The sequence below is a fragment of the Pseudophryne corroboree genome (genome assembly GCF_028390025.1).
Source record: "Pseudophryne corroboree isolate aPseCor3 chromosome 3 unlocalized genomic scaffold, aPseCor3.hap2 SUPER_3_unloc_73, whole genome shotgun sequence".
Lineage (NCBI taxonomy): Eukaryota > Metazoa > Chordata > Amphibia > Anura > Myobatrachidae > Pseudophryne > Pseudophryne corroboree.
In genome coordinates, this window is record NW_026967567.1 from 253,846 (window position 1) to 276,589 (window position 22,744).

At 43.9% G+C, this 22,744-nt stretch overlaps 1 protein-coding gene across 1 annotated transcript in view; it reads right to left on the reverse strand.

Moving 5' to 3' along the window:
- Window positions 1-22,744, reverse strand: part of LOC134984687 (zinc finger protein 316-like) — a 72,905-nt gene that overhangs the window by 33,938 nt on the left and 16,223 nt on the right. Inside the window, exon 2 of the mRNA XM_063950211.1 lies at window positions 15,006-15,099. Coding sequence (XP_063806281.1) covers window positions 15,006-15,099 — 94 coding nt within the window. The remainder of the gene's footprint in view (window positions 1-15,005; window positions 15,100-22,744) is intronic.

A 22,744-nucleotide genomic window follows, 5' to 3' on the forward strand; every position in this document is an offset into this window, starting at 1 on the left:
TGTATTTTGCCTTGCCCAACACTGGTTTGGTCATGAAATACGTTGCCCAAGTGGGCACCTTAACACTATCATTTTCTATTATGAATAAGTAGCTGTAGTTTTGCAAGGGTTAACGAGACTCGGGCAACAATTTTGACACCAGGAATCAATAGAGTCCGGTCACTTGCATATGACCCACATGGATTTTGCCTTGCCCAACGCTGGTTTTGCCATGAAATACGCTGCCCAAGTGGGCACATTCACAGTATTATGAATTACTAATTTGAATAAGTAGCTGTAGTTGTGCAAGGGTTAACGAGTCTCGGGCAACAATTTTGACACCTGAAATCAACTGAGTCGGGTCACTTGCATATGACCCACATGGATTTTGCCTTGCCCAACACTGGTTTGGGCATGAAATACGTTGCCCAAGTGGGCACCTTAACACTATCATTTTCTATTATGAATAAGTAGCTGTAGTTTTGCAAGGGTTAACGAGTCTCGGGCAACAATTTTGACACCAGAAATCAATAGAGTCGGGTCACTTACATATGACCCACATCAATTTTGCCTTGCCCAACGCTGGTTTGGGCATGAAATACGCTGCCCAAGTGGGCACCTTAACACTATCATTTTCTATTATGAATAAGTAGCTGTAGTTTTGCAAGGGTTAACGAGTCTCGGGCAACAATTTTGACACCAGAAATCAATAGAGTCCGGTCACTTGCATATGACCCACAGGGATTTTGCCTTGCCCAACCCTGGTTTTGCCATGAAATACGCTGCCCAAGTGGGCACATTCACAGTATTATGAATTACTAATTTGAATAAGTAGCTGTAGTTTTGCAAGGGTTAACGAGTCTCGGGCAAGAATTTTGACACCTGAAATCAATAGAGTCGCGTCACTTGCATATGACCCACATGGATTTTGCCTTGCCCAACACTGGTTTGGGCATGAAATACGCTGCCCAAGTGGGCACCTTAACACTATCATTTTCTATTATGAATAAGTAGCTGTAGTTTTGCAAGGGTTAACGAGTCTCGGGCAACAATTTTGACACCAGAAATCAAGAGAGTCGGGTCACTTGCATATGACCCACATCAATTTTGCCTTGCCCAACACTGGTTTGGGCATGAAATACGCTGCCCAAGTGGGCACCTTAACACTATCATTTTCTATTATGAATAAGTAGCTGTAGTTTTGCAAGGGTTAACGAGTCTCGGGCAACAATTTTGACACCAGAAATCAATAGAGTCGGGTCACTTGCATATGACCCACATGGATTTTGCCTTGCCCAACGCTGGTTTGGGCATGAAATACGTTGCCCAAGTGGGCACCTCAACACATCATTTTCTATTATGAATAAGTAGCTGTAGTTTTGCAAGGGTTAACGAGTCTCGGGCAACAATTTTGACACCAGAAATCAATAGAGTCGGGTCACTTGCATATGACCCACATGGATTTTGCCTTGCCCAACGCTGGTTTTGCCATGAAATACGCTGCCCAAGTGGGCACATTCACAGTATTATAAATTACTAATTTGAATAAGTAGCTGTAGTTGTGCAAGGGTTAACGAGTCTCGGGCAAGAATTTTGACACCAGAAATCAATAGAGTCGGGTCACTTGCATATGACCCACATGTATTTTGCCTTGCCCAACACTGCTTTGGTAATGAAATACGTTGCCCAAGTGGGCACCTTAACACTATTATTTTCTATTATGAATAAGTAGCTGTAGTTTTGCAAGGGTTAACGAGACTCGGGCAACAATTTTGACACCAGAAATCAATAGAGTCCGGTCACTTGCATATGACCCACATGGATTTTCCCTTGCCCAACGCTGGTTTTGCCATGAAATACGCTGCCCAAGTGGGCACATTCACAGTATTATGAATTACTAATTTGAATAAGTAGCTGTAGTTGTGCAAGGGTTAACGAGTCTCGGGCAACAATTTTGACACCTGAAATCAACTGAGTCGGGTCACTTGCATATGACCCACATGGATTTTGCCTTGCCCAACACTGGTTTGGGCATGAAATACGTTGCCCAAGTGGGCACCTCAACACATCATTTTCTATTATGAATAAGTAGTTGTAGTTTTGCAAGGGTTAACGAGTCTCGGGCAACAATTTTGACACCAGAAATCAATAGAGTCGGGTCACTTGCATATGACCCACATGGATTTTGCCTTGCCCAACACTGGTTTGGCCATGATATACGCTGCCCAAGTGGGCACCTTAACACTATCATTTTCTATTATGAATAAGTAGCTGTAGTTTTGCAAGGGTTAACGAGTCTCGGGCAACAATTTTGACACCAGAAATCAATAGAGTCCGGTCACTTGCATATGACCCACATGGATTTTGCCTTGCCCAACGCTGGTTTTGCCATGAAATACGCTGCCCAAGTGGGCACATTCACAGTATTATAAATTACTAATTTGAATAAGTAGCTGTAGTTGTGCAAGGGTTAACGAGTCTCGGGCAAGAATTTTGACACCAGAAATCAATAGAGTCGGGTCACTTGCATATGACCCACATGTATTTTGCCTTGCCCAACACTGGTTTGGTCATGAAATACGTTGCCCAAGTGGGCACCTTAACACTATCATTTTCTATTATGAATAAGTAGCTGTAGTTTTGCAAGGGTTAACGAGACTCGGGCAACAATTTTGACACCAGAAATCAATAGAGTCCGGTCACTTGCATATGACCCACATGGATTTTGCCTTGCCCAACGCTGGTTTTGCCATGAAATACGCTGCCCAAGTGGGCACATTCACAGTATTATGAATTACTAATTTGAATAAGTAGCTGTAGTTGTGCAAGGGTTAACGAGTCTCGGGCAACAATTTTGACACCTGAAATCAACTGAGTCGGGTCACTTGCATATGACCCACATGGATTTTGCCTTGCCCAACACTGGTTTGGGCATGAAATACGTTGCCCAAGTGGGCACCTTAACACTATCATTTTCTATTATGAATAAGTAGCTGTAGTTTTGCAAGGGTTAACGAGTCTCGGGCAACAATTTTGACACCAGAAATCAATAGAGTCGGGTCACTTGCATATGACCCACATGGATTTTGCCTTGCCCAACACTGGTTTGGGCATGAAATACGCTGCCCAAGTGGGCACCTTAACACTATCATTTTCTATTATGAATAAGTAGCTGTAGTTTTGCAAGGGTTAACGAGTCTCGGGCAACAATTTTGACACCAGAAATCAATAGAGTCGGGTCACTTGCATATTACCCACATCAATTTTGCCTTGCCCAACACTGGTTTGGGCATGAAATACGCTGCCCAAGTGGGCACCTTAACACTATCATTTTCTATTATGAATAAGAAGCTGTAGTTTTGCAAGGGTTAACGAGTCTCGGGCAACAATTTTGACACCAGAAATCAATAGAGTCGGGTCACTTGCATATGACCCACATGGATTTTGCCTTGCCCAACACTGGTTTGGCCATGAAATACGCTGACCAAGTGGGCACAGACACAGTATTATGAATTACTAATTTGAATAAGTAGCTGTAGTTGTGCAAGGGTTAACGAGTCTCGGGCAACAATTTTGACACCTGAAATCAACTGAGTCGGGTCACTTGCATATGACCCACATGTATTTTGCCTTGCCCAACACTGGTTTGGGCATGAAATACGTTGCCCAAGTGGGCACCTCAACACATCATTTTCTATTATGAATAAGTAGCTGTAGTTTTGCAAGGGTTAACGAGTCTCGGGCAACAATTTTGACACCAGAAATCAATAGAGTCGGGTCACTTGCATATGACCCACATGGATTTTGCCTTGCCCAACACTGGTTTGGGCATGAAATACGCTGCCCAAGTGGGCACCTTAACACTATCATTTTCTATTATGAATAAGTAGCTGTAGTTTTGCAAGGGTTAACGAGTCTCGGGCAACAATTTTGACACCAGAAATCAATAGAGTCCGGTCACTTGCATATGACCCACATCAATTTTGCCTTGCCCAACACTGGTTTGGGCATGAAATACGCTGCCCAAGTGGGCACCTTAACACTATCATTTTCTATTATGAATAAGTAGCTGTAGTTTCGCAAGGGTTAACGAGTCTCGGGCAACAATTTTGACACCAGAAATCAATAGAGTCGGGTCACTTGCATATGACCCACATGGATTTTGCCTTGCCCAACACTGGTTTGGCCATGAAATACGCTGACCAAGTGGGCACATACACAGTATTATGAATTACTAATTTGAATAAGTAGCTGTAGTTGTGCAAGGGTTAACGAGTCTCGGGCAAGAATTTTGACACCTGAAATCAACTGAGTCGGGTCACTTGCATATGACCCACATGTATTTTGCCTTGCCCAACACTGGTTTGGGCATGAAATACGTTGCCCAAGTGGGCACCTCAACACATCATTTTCTATTATGAATAAGTAGCTGTAGTTTTGCAAGGGTTAACGAGTCTCGGGCAACAATTTTGACACCAGAAATCAATAGAGTCGGGTCACTTGCATATGACCCACATGGATTTTGCCTTGCCCAACACTGGTTTGGCCATGAAATACGCTGCCCAAGTGGGCACCTTAACACTATCATTTTCTATTATGAATAAGTAGCTGTAGTTTTGCAAGGGTTAACGAGTCTCGGGCAACAATTTTGACACCAGAAATCAATAGAGTCCGGTCACTTGCATATGACCCACATGGATTTTGCCTTGCCCAACGCTGGTTTTGCCATGAAATACGCTGCCCAAGTGGGCACATTCACAGTATTATAAATTACTAATTTGAATAAGTAGCTGTAGTTGTGCAAGGGTTAACGAGTCTCGGGCAAGAATTTTGACACCAGAAATCAATAGAGTCGGGTCACTTGCATATGACCCACATGTATTTTGCCTTGCCCAACACTGGTTTGGTCATGAAATACGTTGCCCAAGTGGGCACCTTAACACTATTATTTTCTATTATGAATAAGTAGCTGTAGTTTTGCAAGGGTTAACGAGACTCGGGCAACAATTTTGACACCAGAAATCAATAGAGTCCGGTCACTTGCATATGACCCACATGGATTTTGCCTTGCCCAACGCTGGTTTTGCCATGAAATACGCTGCCCAAGTGGGCACATTCACAGTATTATGAATTACTAATTTGAATAAGTAGCTGTAGTTGTGCAAGGGTTAACGAGTCTCGGGCAACAATTTTGACACCTGAAATCAACTGAGTCGGGTCACTTGCATATGACCCACATGGATTTTGCCTTGCCCAACGCTGGTTTTGCCATGAAATACGCTGCCCAAGTGGGCACATTCACAGTATTATGAATTACTAATTTGAATAAGTAGCTGTAGTTGTGCAAGGGTTAACGAGTCTCGGGCAACAATTTTGACACCAGAAATCAATAGAGTCGGGTCACTTACATATGACCCACATCAATTTTGCCTTGCCCAACGCTGTTTTGGGTATGAAATACGCTGCCCAAGTGGGCACCTTAACACTATCATTTTCTATTATGAATAAGTAGCTGTAGTTTTGCAAGGGTTAACGAGTCTCGGGCAACAATTTTGACACCAGAAATCAATAGAGTCGGGTCACTTACATATGACCCACATCAATTTTGCCTTGCCCAACGCTGGTTTGGGCATGAAATACGCTGCCCAAGTGGGCACCTTAACACTATCATTTTCTATTATGAATAAGTAGCTGTAGTTTTGCAAGAGTTAACGAGTCTCGGGCAACAATTTTGACACCAGAAATCAATAGAGTCGGGTCACTTGCATATGACCCACATCCATTTTGCCTTGCCCAACACTGGTTTGGGCATGAAATACGCTGCCCAAGTGGGCACCTTAACACTATCATTTTCTATTATGAATAAGTAGCTGTAGTTTTGCAAGGGTTAACGACTCTCGGGCAACAATTTTGATACCAGAAATCAATAGAGTCCGGTCACTTGCATACGACCCACATGGATTTTGCCTTGCCCAACGCTGGTTTTGCCATGAAATACGCTGCCCAAGTGGGCACATTCACAGTATTATGAATTACTAATTTGAATAAGTAGCTGTAGTTTTGCAAGGGTTAACGAGTCTCGGGCAAGAATTTTGACACCTGAAATCAACTGAATCGGGTCACTTGCATATGACCCACATGGATTTTGCCTTGCCCAACGCTGGTTTTGCCATGAAATACGCTGCCCAAGTGGGCACATTCACAGTATTATGAATTACTAATTTGAATAAGTAGCTGTAGTTTTGCAAGGGTTAACGAGTCTCGGGCAAGAATTTTGACACCAGAAATCAATAGAGTCGGGTCACTTGCATATGACCCACATGGATTTTGCCTTGCCCAACACTGGTTTGGGCATGAAATACGCTGCCCAAGTGGGCACCTTAACACTATCATTTTCTATTATGAATAAGTAGCTGTAGTTTTGCAAGGGTTAACGAGTCTCGGGCAACAATTTTGACACCAGAAATCAAGAGAGTCGGGTCACTTGCATATGACCCACATCAATTTTGCCTTGCCCAACACTGGTTTGGGCATGAAATACGCTGCCCAAGTGGGCACCGTAACACTATCATTTTCTATTATGAATAAGTAGCTGTAGTTGTGCAAGGGTTAACGAGTCTCGGGCAAGAATTTTGACACCTGAAATCAACTGAGTCGGGTCACTTGCATATGACCCACATGTATTTTGCCTTGCCCAACACTGGTTTGGGCATGAAATACGTTGCCCAAGTGGGCACCTCAACACATCATTTTCTATTATGAATAAGTAGCTGTAGTTTTGCAAGGGTTAACGAGTCTCGGGCAACAATTTTGACACCAGAAATCAATAGAGTCGGGTCACTTGCATATGACCCACATCCATTTTGCCTTGCCCAACACTGGTTTGGGCATGAAATACGCTGCCCAAGTGGGCACCTTAACACTATCATTTTCTATTATGAATAAGTAGCTGTAGTTTTGCAAGGGTTAACGACTCTCGGGCAACAATTTTGACACCAGAAATCAATAGAGTCCGGTCACTTGCATACGACCCACATGGATTTTGCCTTGCCCAACGCTGGTTTTGCCATGAAATACGCTGCCCAAGTGGGCACATTCACAGTATTATGAATTACTAATTTGAATAAGTAGCTGTAGTTTTGCAAGGGTTAACGAGTCTCGGGCAATAATTTTGACACCTGAAATCAACTGAATCGGGTCACTTGCATATGACCCACATGGATTTTGCCTTGCCCAACGCTGGTTTTGCCATGAAATACGCTGCCCAAGTGGGCACATTCACAGTATTATGAATTACTAATTTGAAAAAGTAGCTGTAGTTTTGCAAGGGTTAACGAGTCTCGGGCAAGAATTTTGACACCAGAAATCAATAGAGTCGGGTCACTTGCATATGACCCACATGGATTTTGCCTTGCCCAACACTGGTTTGGGCATGAAATACGCTGCCCAAGTGGGCACCTTAACACTATCATTTTCTATTATGAATAAGTAGCTGTAGTTTTGCAAGGGTTAACGAGTCTCGGGCAACAATTTTGACACCAGAAATCAATAGAGTCGGGTCACTTGCATATGACCCACATCAATTTTGCCTTGCCCAACACTGGTTTGGGCATGAAATACGCTGCCCAAGTGGGCACCGTAACACTATCATTTTCTATTATGAATAAGTAGCTGTAGTTGTGCAAGGGTTAACGAGTCTCGGGCAAGAATTTTGACACCTGAAATCAACTGAGTCGGGTCACTTGCATATGACCCACATGTATTTTGCCTTGCCCAACACTGGTTTGGGCATGAAATACGTTGCCCAAGTGGGCACCTCAACACATCAATTTCTATTATGAATAAGTAGCTGTAGTTTTGCAAGGGTTAACGAGTCTCGGGCAACAATTTTGACACCAGAAATCAATAGAGTCGGGTCACTTGCATATGACCCACATGGATTTTGCCTTGCCCAACACTGGTTTGGCCATGAAATACGCTGCCCAAGTGGGCACCTTAACACTATCATTTTCTATTATGAATAAGTAGCTGTAATTTTGCAAGGGTTAACGAGTCTCGGGCAACAATTTTGACACCAGAAATCAATAGAGTCCGGTCACTTGCATATGACCCACATGGATTTTGCCTTGCCCAACGCTGGTTTTGCCATGAAATACGCTGCCCAAGTGGGCACATTCACAGTATTATAAATTACTAATTTGAATAAGTAGCTGTAGTTGTGCAAGGGTTAACGATTCTCGGGCAAGAATTTTGACACCAGAAATCAATAGAGTCGGGTCACTTGCATATGACCCACATGTATTTTGCCTTGCCCAACACTGGTTTGGTCATGAAATACGTTGCCCAAGTGGGCACCTTAACACTATTATTTTCTATTATGAATAAGTAGCTGTAGTTTTGCAAGGGATAACGAGACTCGGGCAACAATTTTGACACCAGAAATCAATAGAGTCGGGTCACTTGCATATGACCCACATGGATTTTGCCATGCCCAACGCTGGTTTTGCCATGAAATACGCTGCCCAAGTGGGCACATTCACAGTATTATGAATTACTAATTTGAATAAGTAGCTGTAGTTGTGCAAGGGTTAACGAGTCTCGGGCAACAATTTTGACACCTGAAATCAACTGAGTCGGGTCACTTGCATATGACCCACATGGATTTTGCCTTGCCCAACGCTGGTTTTGCCATGAAATACGCTGCCCAATTGGGCACATTCACAGTATTATGAATTACTAATTTGAATAAGTAGCTGTAGTTGTGCAAGGGTTAACGAGTCTCGGGCAACAATTTTGACACCAGAAATCAATAGAGTCGGGTCACTTACATATGACCCACATCAATTTTGCCTTGCCCAACGCTGGTTTGGGTATGAAATACGCTGCCCAAGTGGGCACCTTAACACTATCATTTTCTATTATGAATTAGTATCTGTAGTTTTGCAAGGGTTAACGAGTCTCGGGCAACAATTTTGACACCAGAAATCAATAGAGTCGGGTCACTTACATATGACCCACATCAATTTTGCCTTGCCCAACGCTGGTTTGGGCATGAAATACGCTGCCCAAGTGGGCACCTTAACACTATCATTTTCTATTATGAATAAGTAGCTGTAGTTTTGCAAGAGTTAACGAGTCTCGGGCAACAATTTTGACACCAGAAATCAATAGAGTCGGGTCACTTGCATATGACCCACATCAATTTTGCCTTGCCCAACACTGGTTTGGGCATGAAATACGCTGCCCAAGTGGGCACCTTAACACTATCATTTTCTATTATGAATAAGTAGCTGTAGTTTTGCAAGGGTTAACGACTCTCGGGCAACAATTTTGACACCAGAAATCAATAGAGTCCGGTCACTTGCATACGACCCACATGGATTTTGCCTTGCCCAACGCTGGTTTTGCCATGAAATACGCTGCCCAAGTGGGCACATTCACAGTATTATGAATTACTAATTTGAATAAGTAGCTGTAGTTTTGCAAGGGTTAACGAGTCTCGGGCAAGAATTTTGACACCTGAAATCAACTGAATCGGGTCACTTGCATATGACCCACATGGATTTTGCCTTGCCCAACGCTGGTTTTGCCATGAAATACGCTGCCCAAGTGGGCACATTCACAGTATTATGAATTACTAATTTGAATAAGTAGCTGTAGTTTTGCAAGGGTTAACGAGTCTCGGGCAAGAATTTTGACACCTGAAATCAACTGAGTCGGGTCACTTGCATATGACCCACATGTATTTTGCCTTGCCCAATACTGGTTTGGGCATGAAATACGTTGCCCAAGTGGGCATCTTAACATTATCATTTTCTATTATGAATAAGTAGCTGTAGTTTTACAAGGGTTAACGAGTCTCAGGCAACAATTTTGACACCAGAAATCAATAGAGTCGGGTCACTTGCATATGACCCACATGGATTTTGCCTTGCCCAACACTGGTTTGGTCATGAAATACGTTGCCCAAGTGGGCACCTTAACACTATTATTTTCTATTATGAATAAGTAGCTGTAGTTTTGCAAGGGATAACGAGACTCGGGCAACAATTTTGACACCAGAAATCAATAGAGTCGGGTCACTTGCATATGACCCACATGGATTTTGCCTTGCCCAACGCTGGTTTTGCCATGAAATACGCTGCCCAAGTGGGCACATTCACAGTATTATGAATTACTAATTTGAATAAGTAGCTGTAGTTGTGCAAGGGTTAACGAGTCTCGGGCAACAATTTTGACACCTGAAATCAACTGAGTCAGGTCACTTGCATATGACCCACATGGATTTTGCCTTGCCCAACGCTGGTTTTGCCATGAAATACGCTGCCCAAGTGGGCACATTCACAGTATTATGAATTACTAATTTGAATAAGTAGCTGTAGTTGTGCAAGGGTTAACGAGTCTCGGGCAACAATTTTGACACCAGAAATCAATAGAGTCGGGTCACTTACATATGACCCACATCAATTTTGCCTTGCCCAACGCTGGTTTGGGTATGAAATACGCTGCCCAAGTGGGCACCTTAACACTATCATTTTCTATTATGAATAAGTAGCTGTAGTTTTGCAAGGGTTAACGAGTCTCGGGCAACAATTTTGACACCAGAAATCAATAGAGTCGGGTCACTTACATATGACCCACATCAATTTTGCCTTGCCCAACGCTGGTTTGGGCATGAAATACGCTGCCCAAGTGGGCACCTTAACACTATCATTTTCTATTATGAATAAGTAGCTGTAGTTTTGCAAGAGTTAACGAGTCTCGGGCAACAATTTTGACACCAGAAATCAATAGAGTCGGGTCACTTGCATATGACCCACATCAATTTTGCCTTGCCCAACACTGGTTTGGGCATGAAATACGCTGCCCAAGTGGGCACCTTAACACTATCATTTTCTATTATGAATAAGTAGCTGTAGTTTTGCAAGGGTTAACGACTCTCGGGCAACAATTTTGACACCAGAAATCAATAGAGTCCGGTCACTTGCATACGACCCACATGGATTTTGCCTTGCCCAACGCTGGTTTTGCCATGAAATACGCTGCCCAAGTGGGCACCTTAACACTATTATTTTCTATTATGAATAAGTAGCTGTAGTTTTACAAGGGTTAACGAGTCTCAGGCAACAATTTTGACACCAGAAATCAATAGAGTCGGGTCACTTGCATATGACCCACATGGATTTTGCCTTGCCCAACACTGGTTTGGGCATGAAATACGTTGCCCAAGTGGGCACCTTAACATTATCATTTTCTATTATGAATAAGTAGCTGTAGTTTTACAAGGGTTAACGAGTCTCAGGCAACAATTTTGACACCAGAAATCAATAGAGTCGGGTCACTTGCATATGACCCACATGGATTTTGCCTTGCCCAACACTGGTTTGGGCATGAAATACGCTGCCCAATTGGGCGCCTTAACACTATCATTTTCTATTATGAATAAGTAGCTGTAATTTTGCAAGGGTTAACGAGTCTCGGGCAACAATTTTGACACCTGAAATCAATAGAGTCGGTATCTTTTTAATAAGAAAATTGCAACATCTATTATATAAATATGGTAAAATTCATAAAACAAGACACACAGTATACACTGAATTGTTGTCTAGCTAACCAAACAGAAAGCAACAAAGCTTGTATGGCTGCACACACTGCCAGTACAGCTTAACACAAATCATCTAGACAAAACCAACCTACTATACAAACAATACACATCATAACCACAAGCAATGAAAAAATGAATGAAATCTTTTAGTCACATGTAAACCGTCTCAACAAAAAAAAAAAACAGAAAAAGAAAATCTAAGGGGAGGTGAAGAACAAAGCCAGAAGATGAACAAGAAAAGGATTTCTGCTACCCACTCAAGGGGGTTTCAAGTGGCGCCAGAGCCTGGACCACTCGACAGCATCCAACCTCCTCCGGTCCATATCCATCATCCCCCTAATCTCGTGTAGAATATTTCCCTCCACCACTTCACAGGGGAGGACCTTTGCTCTGAGGGAAACCTGAAACCGTGCACCCCATGTGAAACCTAATTGCTAAACTAACTAAAAAAATTGTGGTTAAATCATATCCTTTATACCCTTTGAGCGTCCCATAAACCCACTCAGGGTAACTATGCCCCGAAAGGCACGGGATGCGCAAGGCCCTTGAAACCACTTTACAAACCTTTATATTGAAGGGACACTCAAGGAGGAAGTGGTCCATTGTCTCCTCCTCCTCTAGACATTCCTCACGTGGGCAACCACGATCATCGGCACTTCGGCACTTGAGATTACCCCGCACATAAAGTCTCCCTTGGAAGGAAAGCCAGGCAATATCTTTGAACTTCAGTGGGATTCTCTGAGAATTAATCAGAGGCAACCCATCTGAGCAGACACTGCCCAGGCAGTCCCTTAACGACAGCGGAGCATAGAAGTGAGTCTGTAAAATTCTTCTCTCCAACTCCCTTATAGAGAAGTTTTTTACTTCACCCACCTCCAGCCCCCAAAGCCTCGTCATCTTCAAGCACAGTATAACGTAGATCGGGAGGTAGCCATGCCAGACTCCAAGGGTTTTTACTCGGCCACCATCCATCCATAACCCGAGGAAGGGAGACACCCAGGCCCTAAAACTTTCTACCAATCGAGGGGGAGTTTCTAGAAACAAACTCCCTAGATTTAGCTTTAAAAATATTGTAGCTGAAAACACTACTGGGTTGACCATACTCAGCCCGCCTTGTTCCCTCGATCTGTAGGTAATCCCTCTCTTGACCAGATTTATTCCATTCCCCCATAACATCAGGAAGAATAAAGAATACATCCTGCTCCACAAAGATTGTGGCAAAAAGCACACATAACTGACATATAAGAAAAGCGGAACCAAGAAGGTTTTGAACAAATCTACCCTTTCCCCGAGAGAGAGCTGCCACCCTCTCCAGGACTGCACCTTTCTAGTAGCATCTTCCAGACTCTTATCCCAATTTTGAGTGGCATAATCACCACGGCCAAATTTAATACCTAGAACTTTTATCTCTGGACTGGCACGGGAGAGACTATCCGGAAGGGCAAACTCGTCACCTTCCTCCCCCATCCAGAAAGCTTCACACTTGTCCTGATTGATCCTGGAGCACGAAGCCCCAGAGTACTCACAGATAAGACGTTCCATGTCATGCGCCTCTGCCACAGACGACACGACCACAATAACGTCATCCGCGTGGGCCGCCACCCTCAGTGGTAGCCCACGGCCCAGCTGCACCCCTGCAACAGTACCGCACTCAATCCTCCACACAAAGGGGTCAATTGCGAATACGTACATAAGGGGGCTCAGGGGACACCCCTGACGGACACCAGAGTCAACCGAAAACGCGGGCCCAACCCAACCATTGACAAGCGGGAAGCTCTCAGCCTGATTGTAAGTGACACGTAGCCAATCTACCAACCTTACTGGAAGATCATACCTTTCCAGCACTGCCCACAGGTACTGATGATTAACCCGGTCAAAAGCCTTGGACTGGTTCAACGCCAGCAAATACTTACCCCATTTTTCAGCATGACATTGCTCCACAGCCTCCCGGATGACAAGTATAGCACTAAAGGTGCTTCAACCCTTTTCAGTGCAATGCTGATATGGGGAAAGTAACAGCCCGGAAACTTCCATCAGCCGATTAAAAAGTACCATTGCCTGAATATTTCTGTCCATATTGAGAAGAGCGATGGGGCGCCAATTCTCAATACGGCCTGGGTCCTTGCCTTTAGACAATAATATGAGAGCAGAGGATCTCATAGAGGGAGGGAGAACTCCCTCACCCAGGCTTTCATTAAATACCTCTACAAGACGAGGAGCCAAGATGTCTGAGAAAACTTTAAAAAATTCAGATGTTAACCCATCTGGGCCTGGAGATTTTTTTTTATAGACAAACCGTCTATAGCCTTCTTGACCTCCTCCACTGTCACATCATTCCCCAAAGAGTCAAAAGAAGGATCAAGCTGCTCAAGCCCAGGTGTCTCCCCCAGGAACTGATCCATCCTCTATCTAATGAGTCGCTGCTCAGACAAAAGGTCGCAGTAATGAGACCTGATGACTCCCAAAATACCCTCCCTGTCTCCATGAAGAGTACCCTGGTCATCAAACAGGCCCCGGACCTCCCTCAAATCAACTGATTTTCTGCAACTCTGGTAGGGATCAGGCGAGTGGTATGTCCCATAATCCCTCTCCAAAATCAAAGAAGCCAGACGTTTATACTGATATTGTCTCATCTGAGCCTTCACCCGGGAGATTTCCCAACAATCCCCACATCCATAGATCAATAAATCTTGTTTCTTTCTCAGGCTCTGGTAAATACATCTTTTTGTCAAGTTTCTCCTGACTACCAGCCTTTGAAAAAACCTTTGAGTCCTCTTTTTACTCTCCTCCCACCACTCAGATCTACTCCAACCAGCCTCCAGAAGTGTTTCCTGCAGTTGAAAAAAGTCTCAAGTGACTGTCTAACTCCCTCCTCCTTCAGGAGCCCGGAATTCAAATGCCAAAGGCCCCGCCCTTTCTGAGGGGTTTCTGAGACATTCAAAGCAACACACAGAAAAACGTGATCGGAGAACTCTACTGGCTTTGTCTCAGGAGGCAAAGTTTTCGAGGACTCCTTAACAAAAAACCTATCTATCCAAGACCTACGGCTACCACAATGATAGGTGAAACCAGTGAGGTCTGGGAAATGGCGAACATGCACATCGACCAGACCAGCCTCTCTAATCATGCTAACTAAAAAATTGGAATCATAGCCCAGGGTCATCTTTGTGACTCCCCTATATTTTGGCCTAATGACGGTGTTAAAATCACCACCAAAGACAATCTGCCGGGCCGTAAATAAAAACGGTTTTATCTCCCTGAAAAGACATTTCCTGTCCCAAGCTGTTTGGGGCCCATAGATGTTTATTAATCTCAGGTCAAGTCCTCTCAGGTTGACATCCAAAACCATGCACCTACCTACCTGTAATTCTATAATCTTGTGCACGTTTACCATATCAGTAAAAAAGCACTGCCAACCCACCGTATGCCTTGGCCGCAAGAGACCAGAAGGAAGGCCCACGCTTATACTGACCCTTGGCCCGATGAAGTGTGGCCAGGTCACCTATCTTGGTCTCCTGTAAAAATAAAAAAAATCAACATCAACCGTATTGAAAAAATCAAAGGCCAAGAAATGAGCACGTTCGGAAAACACGGAAGCCACATTAATGATGGCACATCGCATAGGTTGGGGAGCCATGTTTTTTGGATTATAGAAGTAGGATCCCATTCACTTTTTCTTTGCTTGTCTTTTAGAGTCCTCATCCGAGGATCCAACTCTTTTACATGCCACCCCAAAAGGGATAGCATCCTCGTCAGACAGGGAGATTTCTTCCACCTCCCCCTCCTCCTCCTCACTCACACTATCAGCAACAAGGACCACAGTCTCACTAAGTAGACTCTCGGACCCCTTCCTACCAATCCCTTCCCCAACAACACACCCCTCCTCCTTTACCACCTCGTCCAGGGGAGGATTCGGATCAGTAGCCTTTGGGGTACTAATAAAGGAGCCGCCTCCGGGACCACCCCCACCAGGGGACCCAGGAGTTTAATCAACCACCAACACCTCACCTGAAGAATGAGGGACTTCCCCTTCTGGACACTGAGCTACTTCAACCACGTCTAACAGGGGTCCTACAGCTTTGCTCAACTCTATCCCCACAGGATCCCTCTCCAGCTCACCCTAAGAATCATTTCTTTCCAAGTGTTTAGTTTTGATTTGGTCTTTACCTTGTCCCATTTTTCCCTGTTTATCCTTAGCTACAACCTCCTTCCCAGCAACTGACAGATTAGAGGCCTGCTTTGGCTTTCTATTTTTTGAGACATTTGGGACAAAAACTAATTATTTTTCCCCAACCATGACCACCTCCCCCTCTTCTTCATAATCAGAAGAAGACAGGATTTCGAACCTATTTGAGAAAACAACATCTGCCTCCTTTTTTTTAGGCTTCCTCCTTCTCCCTATATTGACGATCTGAAAGGATGCCTCCCCCTTTTCAGGCTGACCTTCTCTTTCTCATCATCTTCTATTCTCTTTGAGATGTCCTGATGCTGCAGAGTTACCGGTGTCAAAGTCAGAAAAATATCTCTATACACACTGCCATATTTGCACCTCATTCTGGTCCGCGCTGCGCATGCGTGCGCTCTCCCGTGCGTGCGCATACTCACAGTCGCGGGCACCCGCAGGCGCACGGTATGCGTATTTACGGTAGAGTTTATGTGATCGTAGCGTGCGACTCAATCGTTACATATTTTCAGTAATAATGTATTTTGTAGATCATGGTCCCTTTGATAGATTCTGAAAGTTTAGTTAACATAGCATGTTCCTGAACAGAGAGATCCCTCTTTGTATTGTACGAAGGGTCTAACAGGGGTCATACAGTGGTGTTTGGTACCCGTCGGAAGAGTATTTAAATAGCAATATTCCGGTGTTGGTTTGGAGCGGATTAATCGCTCGTGCGAATAGTTATGGACATAAGAAGTTTATGTCCATTTACTATTATTTGTTCTTATTTAGTCATGCGGCGGGAAACTCAGTATCCCACCCACCTGAACAGTTGGAAGCAGTCACAGCCCACCTGTATGAATCAACCTATGACCTTTTGTTATAATGCGAAGCCGAATTCCTGTGTCCAATGAACAATGAGATTGTAGGGACCATTGAATTGTATTGTGTGTGGGGCATAAATAGGCAGGCCGACCATATCCAGTTCACTCTCTTCAACGGTTCTCATTGCTGATAATCGGGAGCTGGATATCGAGGCGCATGCGATCGTTTCCCCTTGTGCGTAAGTGTTTCTCCGCAACTATATTGATCTTCTTGTTATTCCGAGCCAATCTCTCTCAAATTTCTCTCTCTCCCTCTCCCTTCTCCTCTTTCTCTCTTATTTTCCTTTAAATAGTAATTGTATTATATTTCCTGTGTAGTTATCTGGTTAGGTAGTCTATGTTATATTGTAGTGTATGATTTGTATTTGTATTAATTCTTTTGCAAGTTTATCATTCAAAATATATACATATTAGGCGTTGGACCCTAAGCCCAGGTATCTGTGTATTTCTTATAGTGTCTAGTATTCTCAGAGCTTCGGTGACGCTCAAACAGCTTTTAAGGTAATAAGGTTATACTGTGTTGCATTTACACTCTAACATTACACTAAGGTTTTACTGCACAATACACTGTTTAAGGTTTAGATACAAAGGTTTAATATAGTGAGCGTCAGCGCCGCTGGTGATCTCCTCGTGGTCCCGAGCGTCCGCTACGCTATAGCAAATCATTACTTTAGTCAACAGCCAATAACGTGCCTGCCTGTGATCTTTTGGCCGTGAGTGAACGTGACGCTTGAGCGTCTCGATCACGGCAAAGCGATTGTTACGCAACTAGCGTACCCTTACGGTACTTCATACGTAGATAGCGTACAGTGTTCTTAGACCTCATAAAGGGTATTATATACGATAAATATTTAGCTTTATCAATTGCGGGCTCGTCCTGTCCTTCACATATCTACACTAGGTAATTTCAGCAGACATTATCCAGCAGCAAAGGGCGGGAGATCATATTCCTCGTAGTGCTGTTTGGATAAGCGTCTGCTTCTCTTAGTAAAGGGTGCTGAAGGAATCCGGGAACCGGAGGTAAGAACAAAACAATAGTGTCTTTTTAAAACTGTTTATTTTTCTGTCTTGAGTACACACGCACGCACACATATATATCTGCATTTCCTTTTCATTGGTGTATTTTCGTATGTCACTCTCCTGTTTGCCAGTTCTATAGTTGATAAACGTGCTTAGAGAGATTTGTCACTATTTCATAGTTTAAGAGTAAAGGTAATATAGTTAAAGTATAGACAAACACACAGTTTTGCCTGGGAGATAAGGCGAAGTCAGTGTGGTGTGCGGTAGATGATCAAGGATCATCTACATTGATAAACGTATAAATTGTGTTACGGTGGATCTTTGCTTTGCGTACACGTGTCTCTAACAAAAGACTGAGACTTGCGTACGCAATCCAAGGGCCGACGCACGCAGCTTATATTACGCAACGGAGCGTACGGGTACGCCCACGTAACTCAAATCACAAGTTTTTTTTCTCTCCTCTCAACGCGATAAGTAGCGCCACGCGGTAAATAACGCCAGGCGATAAATCGCGCAAATCTATTTTTTTTTTACATTCCAAATTTAAATTAACAGATCCTTCTCCTAATTGGTAACACATCTGGTCTAAAGAAAAATTTCTGCGCAGAAATAGAAATAGAAACAAAAGTGTATATGCGGTGAATGAGTGTTTGTTTTTACAATTTTAAAGGTTGAACCACAAGAAAAGTCGAGTACTCGTGAGGTACATGCGTGTAAGTGACGTACACGGTGGCTAGGGAGGCATCCCTGGTTAAATATACAATTTGAGCATTAGAGTGTAGCAGACCAGGAGGTCATACTGTAACAGACCAGGAGGTCATAACAGACCAGCAGGTTCAGGTACAGCAGACAAGGAAGTCCGCTATACAGTCCACAGGCACAACACCAAGAAAGGGTTGGTGCAACACCCATATAGGCCATATAAGCTCTGGCTGAAGGAATTCGCAGCCGAAATTTTCGATTCCGTTGGTCGCTCAGTACATAAGATTAGTTGCTTGTGTACTAAACGATTGTACCGCACGTAATTGTGTGCATTAGTAAACCTGACCGGTACTATTTGTGTACGAAGGTCATAAACGCTATTTGTACATTCTAACGTGATTTGTGTAATTTTTTTTTAATTTTAAGGGAAGTTCGCTGCTCACTCAGGAACTATCCAGCAACCAATAGTTACTGGAAAGAGTAAGTGTTCTTCGGATCACCCTCACAGGTTCCAGTAAATAGAGGTTCAGGTCGCAGGGGCCCTAGGTCGAGTACGCCAGCACCATATCGGTGTGATCAGGTCGTATTGGTCGGCGTGGGCGAGTGAGTGGGGTACTCGGTAAACCGCCACCGTCAGCCTATTTTGGACATTTGGTTTGCGTAAGGGTTGGCTGGATAAAGCAACACTTTCGAACTATGGGGGCCACTTGTTCAGGTAGGGGGCGATCAACCTCGGTTCGGGTTGATTCAGTGAACCGACCAATTGGGTCGGCAAGGTATGTAATGTGTGAGAAATACGGAAGTCACACAGAAGCTTTATGTGATGAATGGGAGAGAATGACAGTACATGATGGGGAGAAATTCCCAAGAGTAGGTAGCTTCAGCTCAGAAGTGTTACAAAATTTAAGGAGGAGGATATGTCTCATTAAATCAACAAAGAGACGAATCAAACATTACGATTATTTGCAGTTGTGGCAACAGGAAGGTGACATACAGAGAGGATTGGCTCAAGCGGTGGGATCTGGCCCTATCAGAAAACTGATAGCCACGGCCCCACCGCCACCATATATATCAGGAGAAAAATTGGTTGCGGAGAATGACGCATTAAGGTGTAACAAACAACAAACTCTTAGCAACTGTGTAAATGTTAAAGATAATGTTAACCAATTAACCAATGCAAGTATTAACCCGTGCAAGTTGTACCCTGTTTTGAACTTCCCTCAGGAGTGTGATCAAGAGGACGAATCGGCAACAATTTCAGCGCTCTCTCTAGCAGCCACAGTAGGCACATAGCAGAGACCACAGTAGGCACAGCTCAACCCCCGAGATTAGTAACGAAAGCCCCTAGCGGAGGGATAGGTGAGGTCGTATCAACGGGTAAGTACGGCACCATACACTATGCTGAAACTATTTCACCACAGCCTGTAGAATCTACACAGGATGAGGTTGTTAGAGTTAATCCTGTTAAGGTAATAGTAGTTCCAAATGGGAAAACAGACACTTCAGGAGTCACTCCTGTTAGGAACATTGCCATGTACACCCCATTTTCCCGAATGGAATTAAGGACCATAGTGTCTGAATTCCCTGACCCTAGAAAAGACTTAGTTGCCAGTCAAAAATACATCAGAGACTTAGGTAACACTGTAGAGCCCAACAATAAAGTATGGCAGATATTGCTGAGAGCATGTTTACCCTCCAATGTTGACGCAACTCAATTTTTAGCTGATTGCGGATTAGATCAGGATGTACCTCTTACAGATGTGTACAACAAAGATAATGTAAAAAGAATAAGCTTACAGTTAAAAGAGTATTTCCCAGCGGTAGTCAGATGGAACAAGATATTCTCCATTAAACAGAAGGAGTCAGAGACAGCTGCAGAGTATTTTCACAGAGCATTATCAGAAATGGCAAAATACACAGGCATAGAGGACATTAAAACAAACACAAACCATCGAGAAGTAGCAGTATCGGTACTGATGGATGGTTTGAAAGAGTAATTGAAGACTAGGGTACAGACCACACAACCATGTTGGCGAGGTCTGTCTGTGGCTACTTTGAGAGAGGCTGCTATTGATCACGATAGGAACATCACCAGACACAGGGAACAACAAGGTGATAAATTAATGGCCGTAAGTATACAGGCCCTGACCACAAGGCAGCCTTTGTTTGTATCACCAAACCCTGTGGGTAAGTCAAATGTGGTTACTTGTTATTCTTGTCATAAACAGGGACACATGGCACGAGATTGTAGAATGAAGAATTCACGAAATTCATACCAACCCCCTAGACAACGACACACGACATTGGGAGCAAGGTCCGCAGAAACGGAGTTATGAGCCACATACAGGGGAAACAAAAAGATACCCCCCGAACAGAGACTGGCAAGCCTCTGGTAGCTCCCAATTAACTCCGTCACAAGTAGTTGCTGCCAGCGGGATTCAGGGAGGTCACCATACCCAATAGGGGTGTGGCCATACCTGTAATCTGCAGCCAGTAAAATTGATTGCAAATCTTGGAAGTGAACCTGAAATTGCAATCAATGTAGCTGGTAAATCATTAAACTTTCTTGTAGATACGGGGGCGGCCAAATCAGTGATCAATTCGACAGTGGGCATGAGGACCACTGGTAGGACAATTCCAGCCGTGGGAGTAACAGGAGTAGTCCAGCATTACCCTGTTAGCAAACCAGCAGAGATTACAATAGGGCCTTTACATACCAAGCATTCCTTTTTGCTGGCTGCATCGGCACCGACCAATCTCCTGGGTAGAGACTTACTGTGTAAAATGGGGTGCGTCATTTATTGTACTCCTGAAGGTGTATTCTTGGACATACCTGAGAATCACGCTCAGGAAGTGCGAGACATGTTAGACTCCCCGTCAAAATTAATGTCACATACCATTATGACAAATAGGACTCCCTCCCAAGTAGAAGAAATGACATCTCAGATACCAGAGTCACTTTGGACTAAAGATGGACAGGACACTGGATTAATGGCAAACGTAGCTCCGGTAGTTGTACAAGTAAAAGATGGTAGGATAGCTCCAAAAATCCCACAGTACCCTCTGAAGCCAGAGGTGGAGTTAGGAGTTTATCCCGTAATAGAGCGCTTGCTACAACAGGGCATTCTGGTAAGAACGTCCAGCACTGCCAATAGTCCCATCTTCCCTGTTAAAAAGAGTGGGGGGAGGGGTTACCGGCTAGTGCAGGATCTAAGGGGGATTAACAAAATAGTTGAGAGTCAATTCCCCGTAGTGCCAAATCCAGCTGTCATCCTAATGCAAATCCCTCCCACTGCGAAATTTTTCACTGTTATTGACCTCTGCTCCGCTTTCTTTTCGGTACCTCTGCACCCTGACAGTCAATATTTGTTTGCATTTACATACAGAGGAGTCCAATACACATGGACTCGATTACCACAAGGATTCATAGATAGCCCAAGTATATTTTCTCAGGCTTTGCATGATTGTTTACAGTCTTTCCAACCAGTGAGTGGATCAGTATTAATACAGTACGTGGATGATCTACTACTGTGTTCTGACTCATTGGAGGCATCCCTGAAGGATACGAAACAGCTCCTGTTTCATCTTTCAGACACAGGACACAAGGTTTCCAAAGACAAGTTGCAATTATGCCAAACTAAGGTAAAATATTTGGGACACTGTTTAACACAAGGACTGAGACACCTGACCGCTGATAGAATTCAAGCAATTAGAGACATGACTCTGCCACAAACCCAGCAACAGATCAGAACATTTTTAGGAATGTGTGGGTATTGCCGTAATTGGATCCCAGGGTTTTCCATTTTAGCGTTACCTTTGCAGGAGATGGTCTCCTCAAACAAACCTGATCGGATTTCGCATACAGACGAGTCTGAGACAGCATTTGAGAGACTTAAACAGTGCCTAACGCAGGCACCAGCATTAGGTATGCCAGACTATGGAAAACCCTTTGAACTATACGGAACAGAAAGTGCTGGTTGCGCGGCAGGCGTACTAACCCAAAAGCACGGTGATGCCAGCAGGCCAGTAGCATATTACAGCGCTCAGCTAGACACGGTAGCGCGATCCCTCCCCACATGCTTGCGAAGCGTTGCTGCGATAGCATTGCTAGTAACGAAAAGCGAAGACGTCGTGCTAGGTCACAACCTCACAATTCATACACCACATGCAGTGTCAGCCTTGTTAAATTCTGCACAAACCAGACACGTCTCATCAGCGCGGTTTACAAGATGGGAATTGGCACTAATGGCCCCCGTAAACATCACCATAAGGAGATGCAGTGCATTAAATCCTGCAACATATCTCCCAGGTGTGTCTGGACAGACCCAAAGGGTGGAGGATGAGAGTACTGGGGAAGGAGGATTTAATACAAAGGAAGACACTCATGATTGT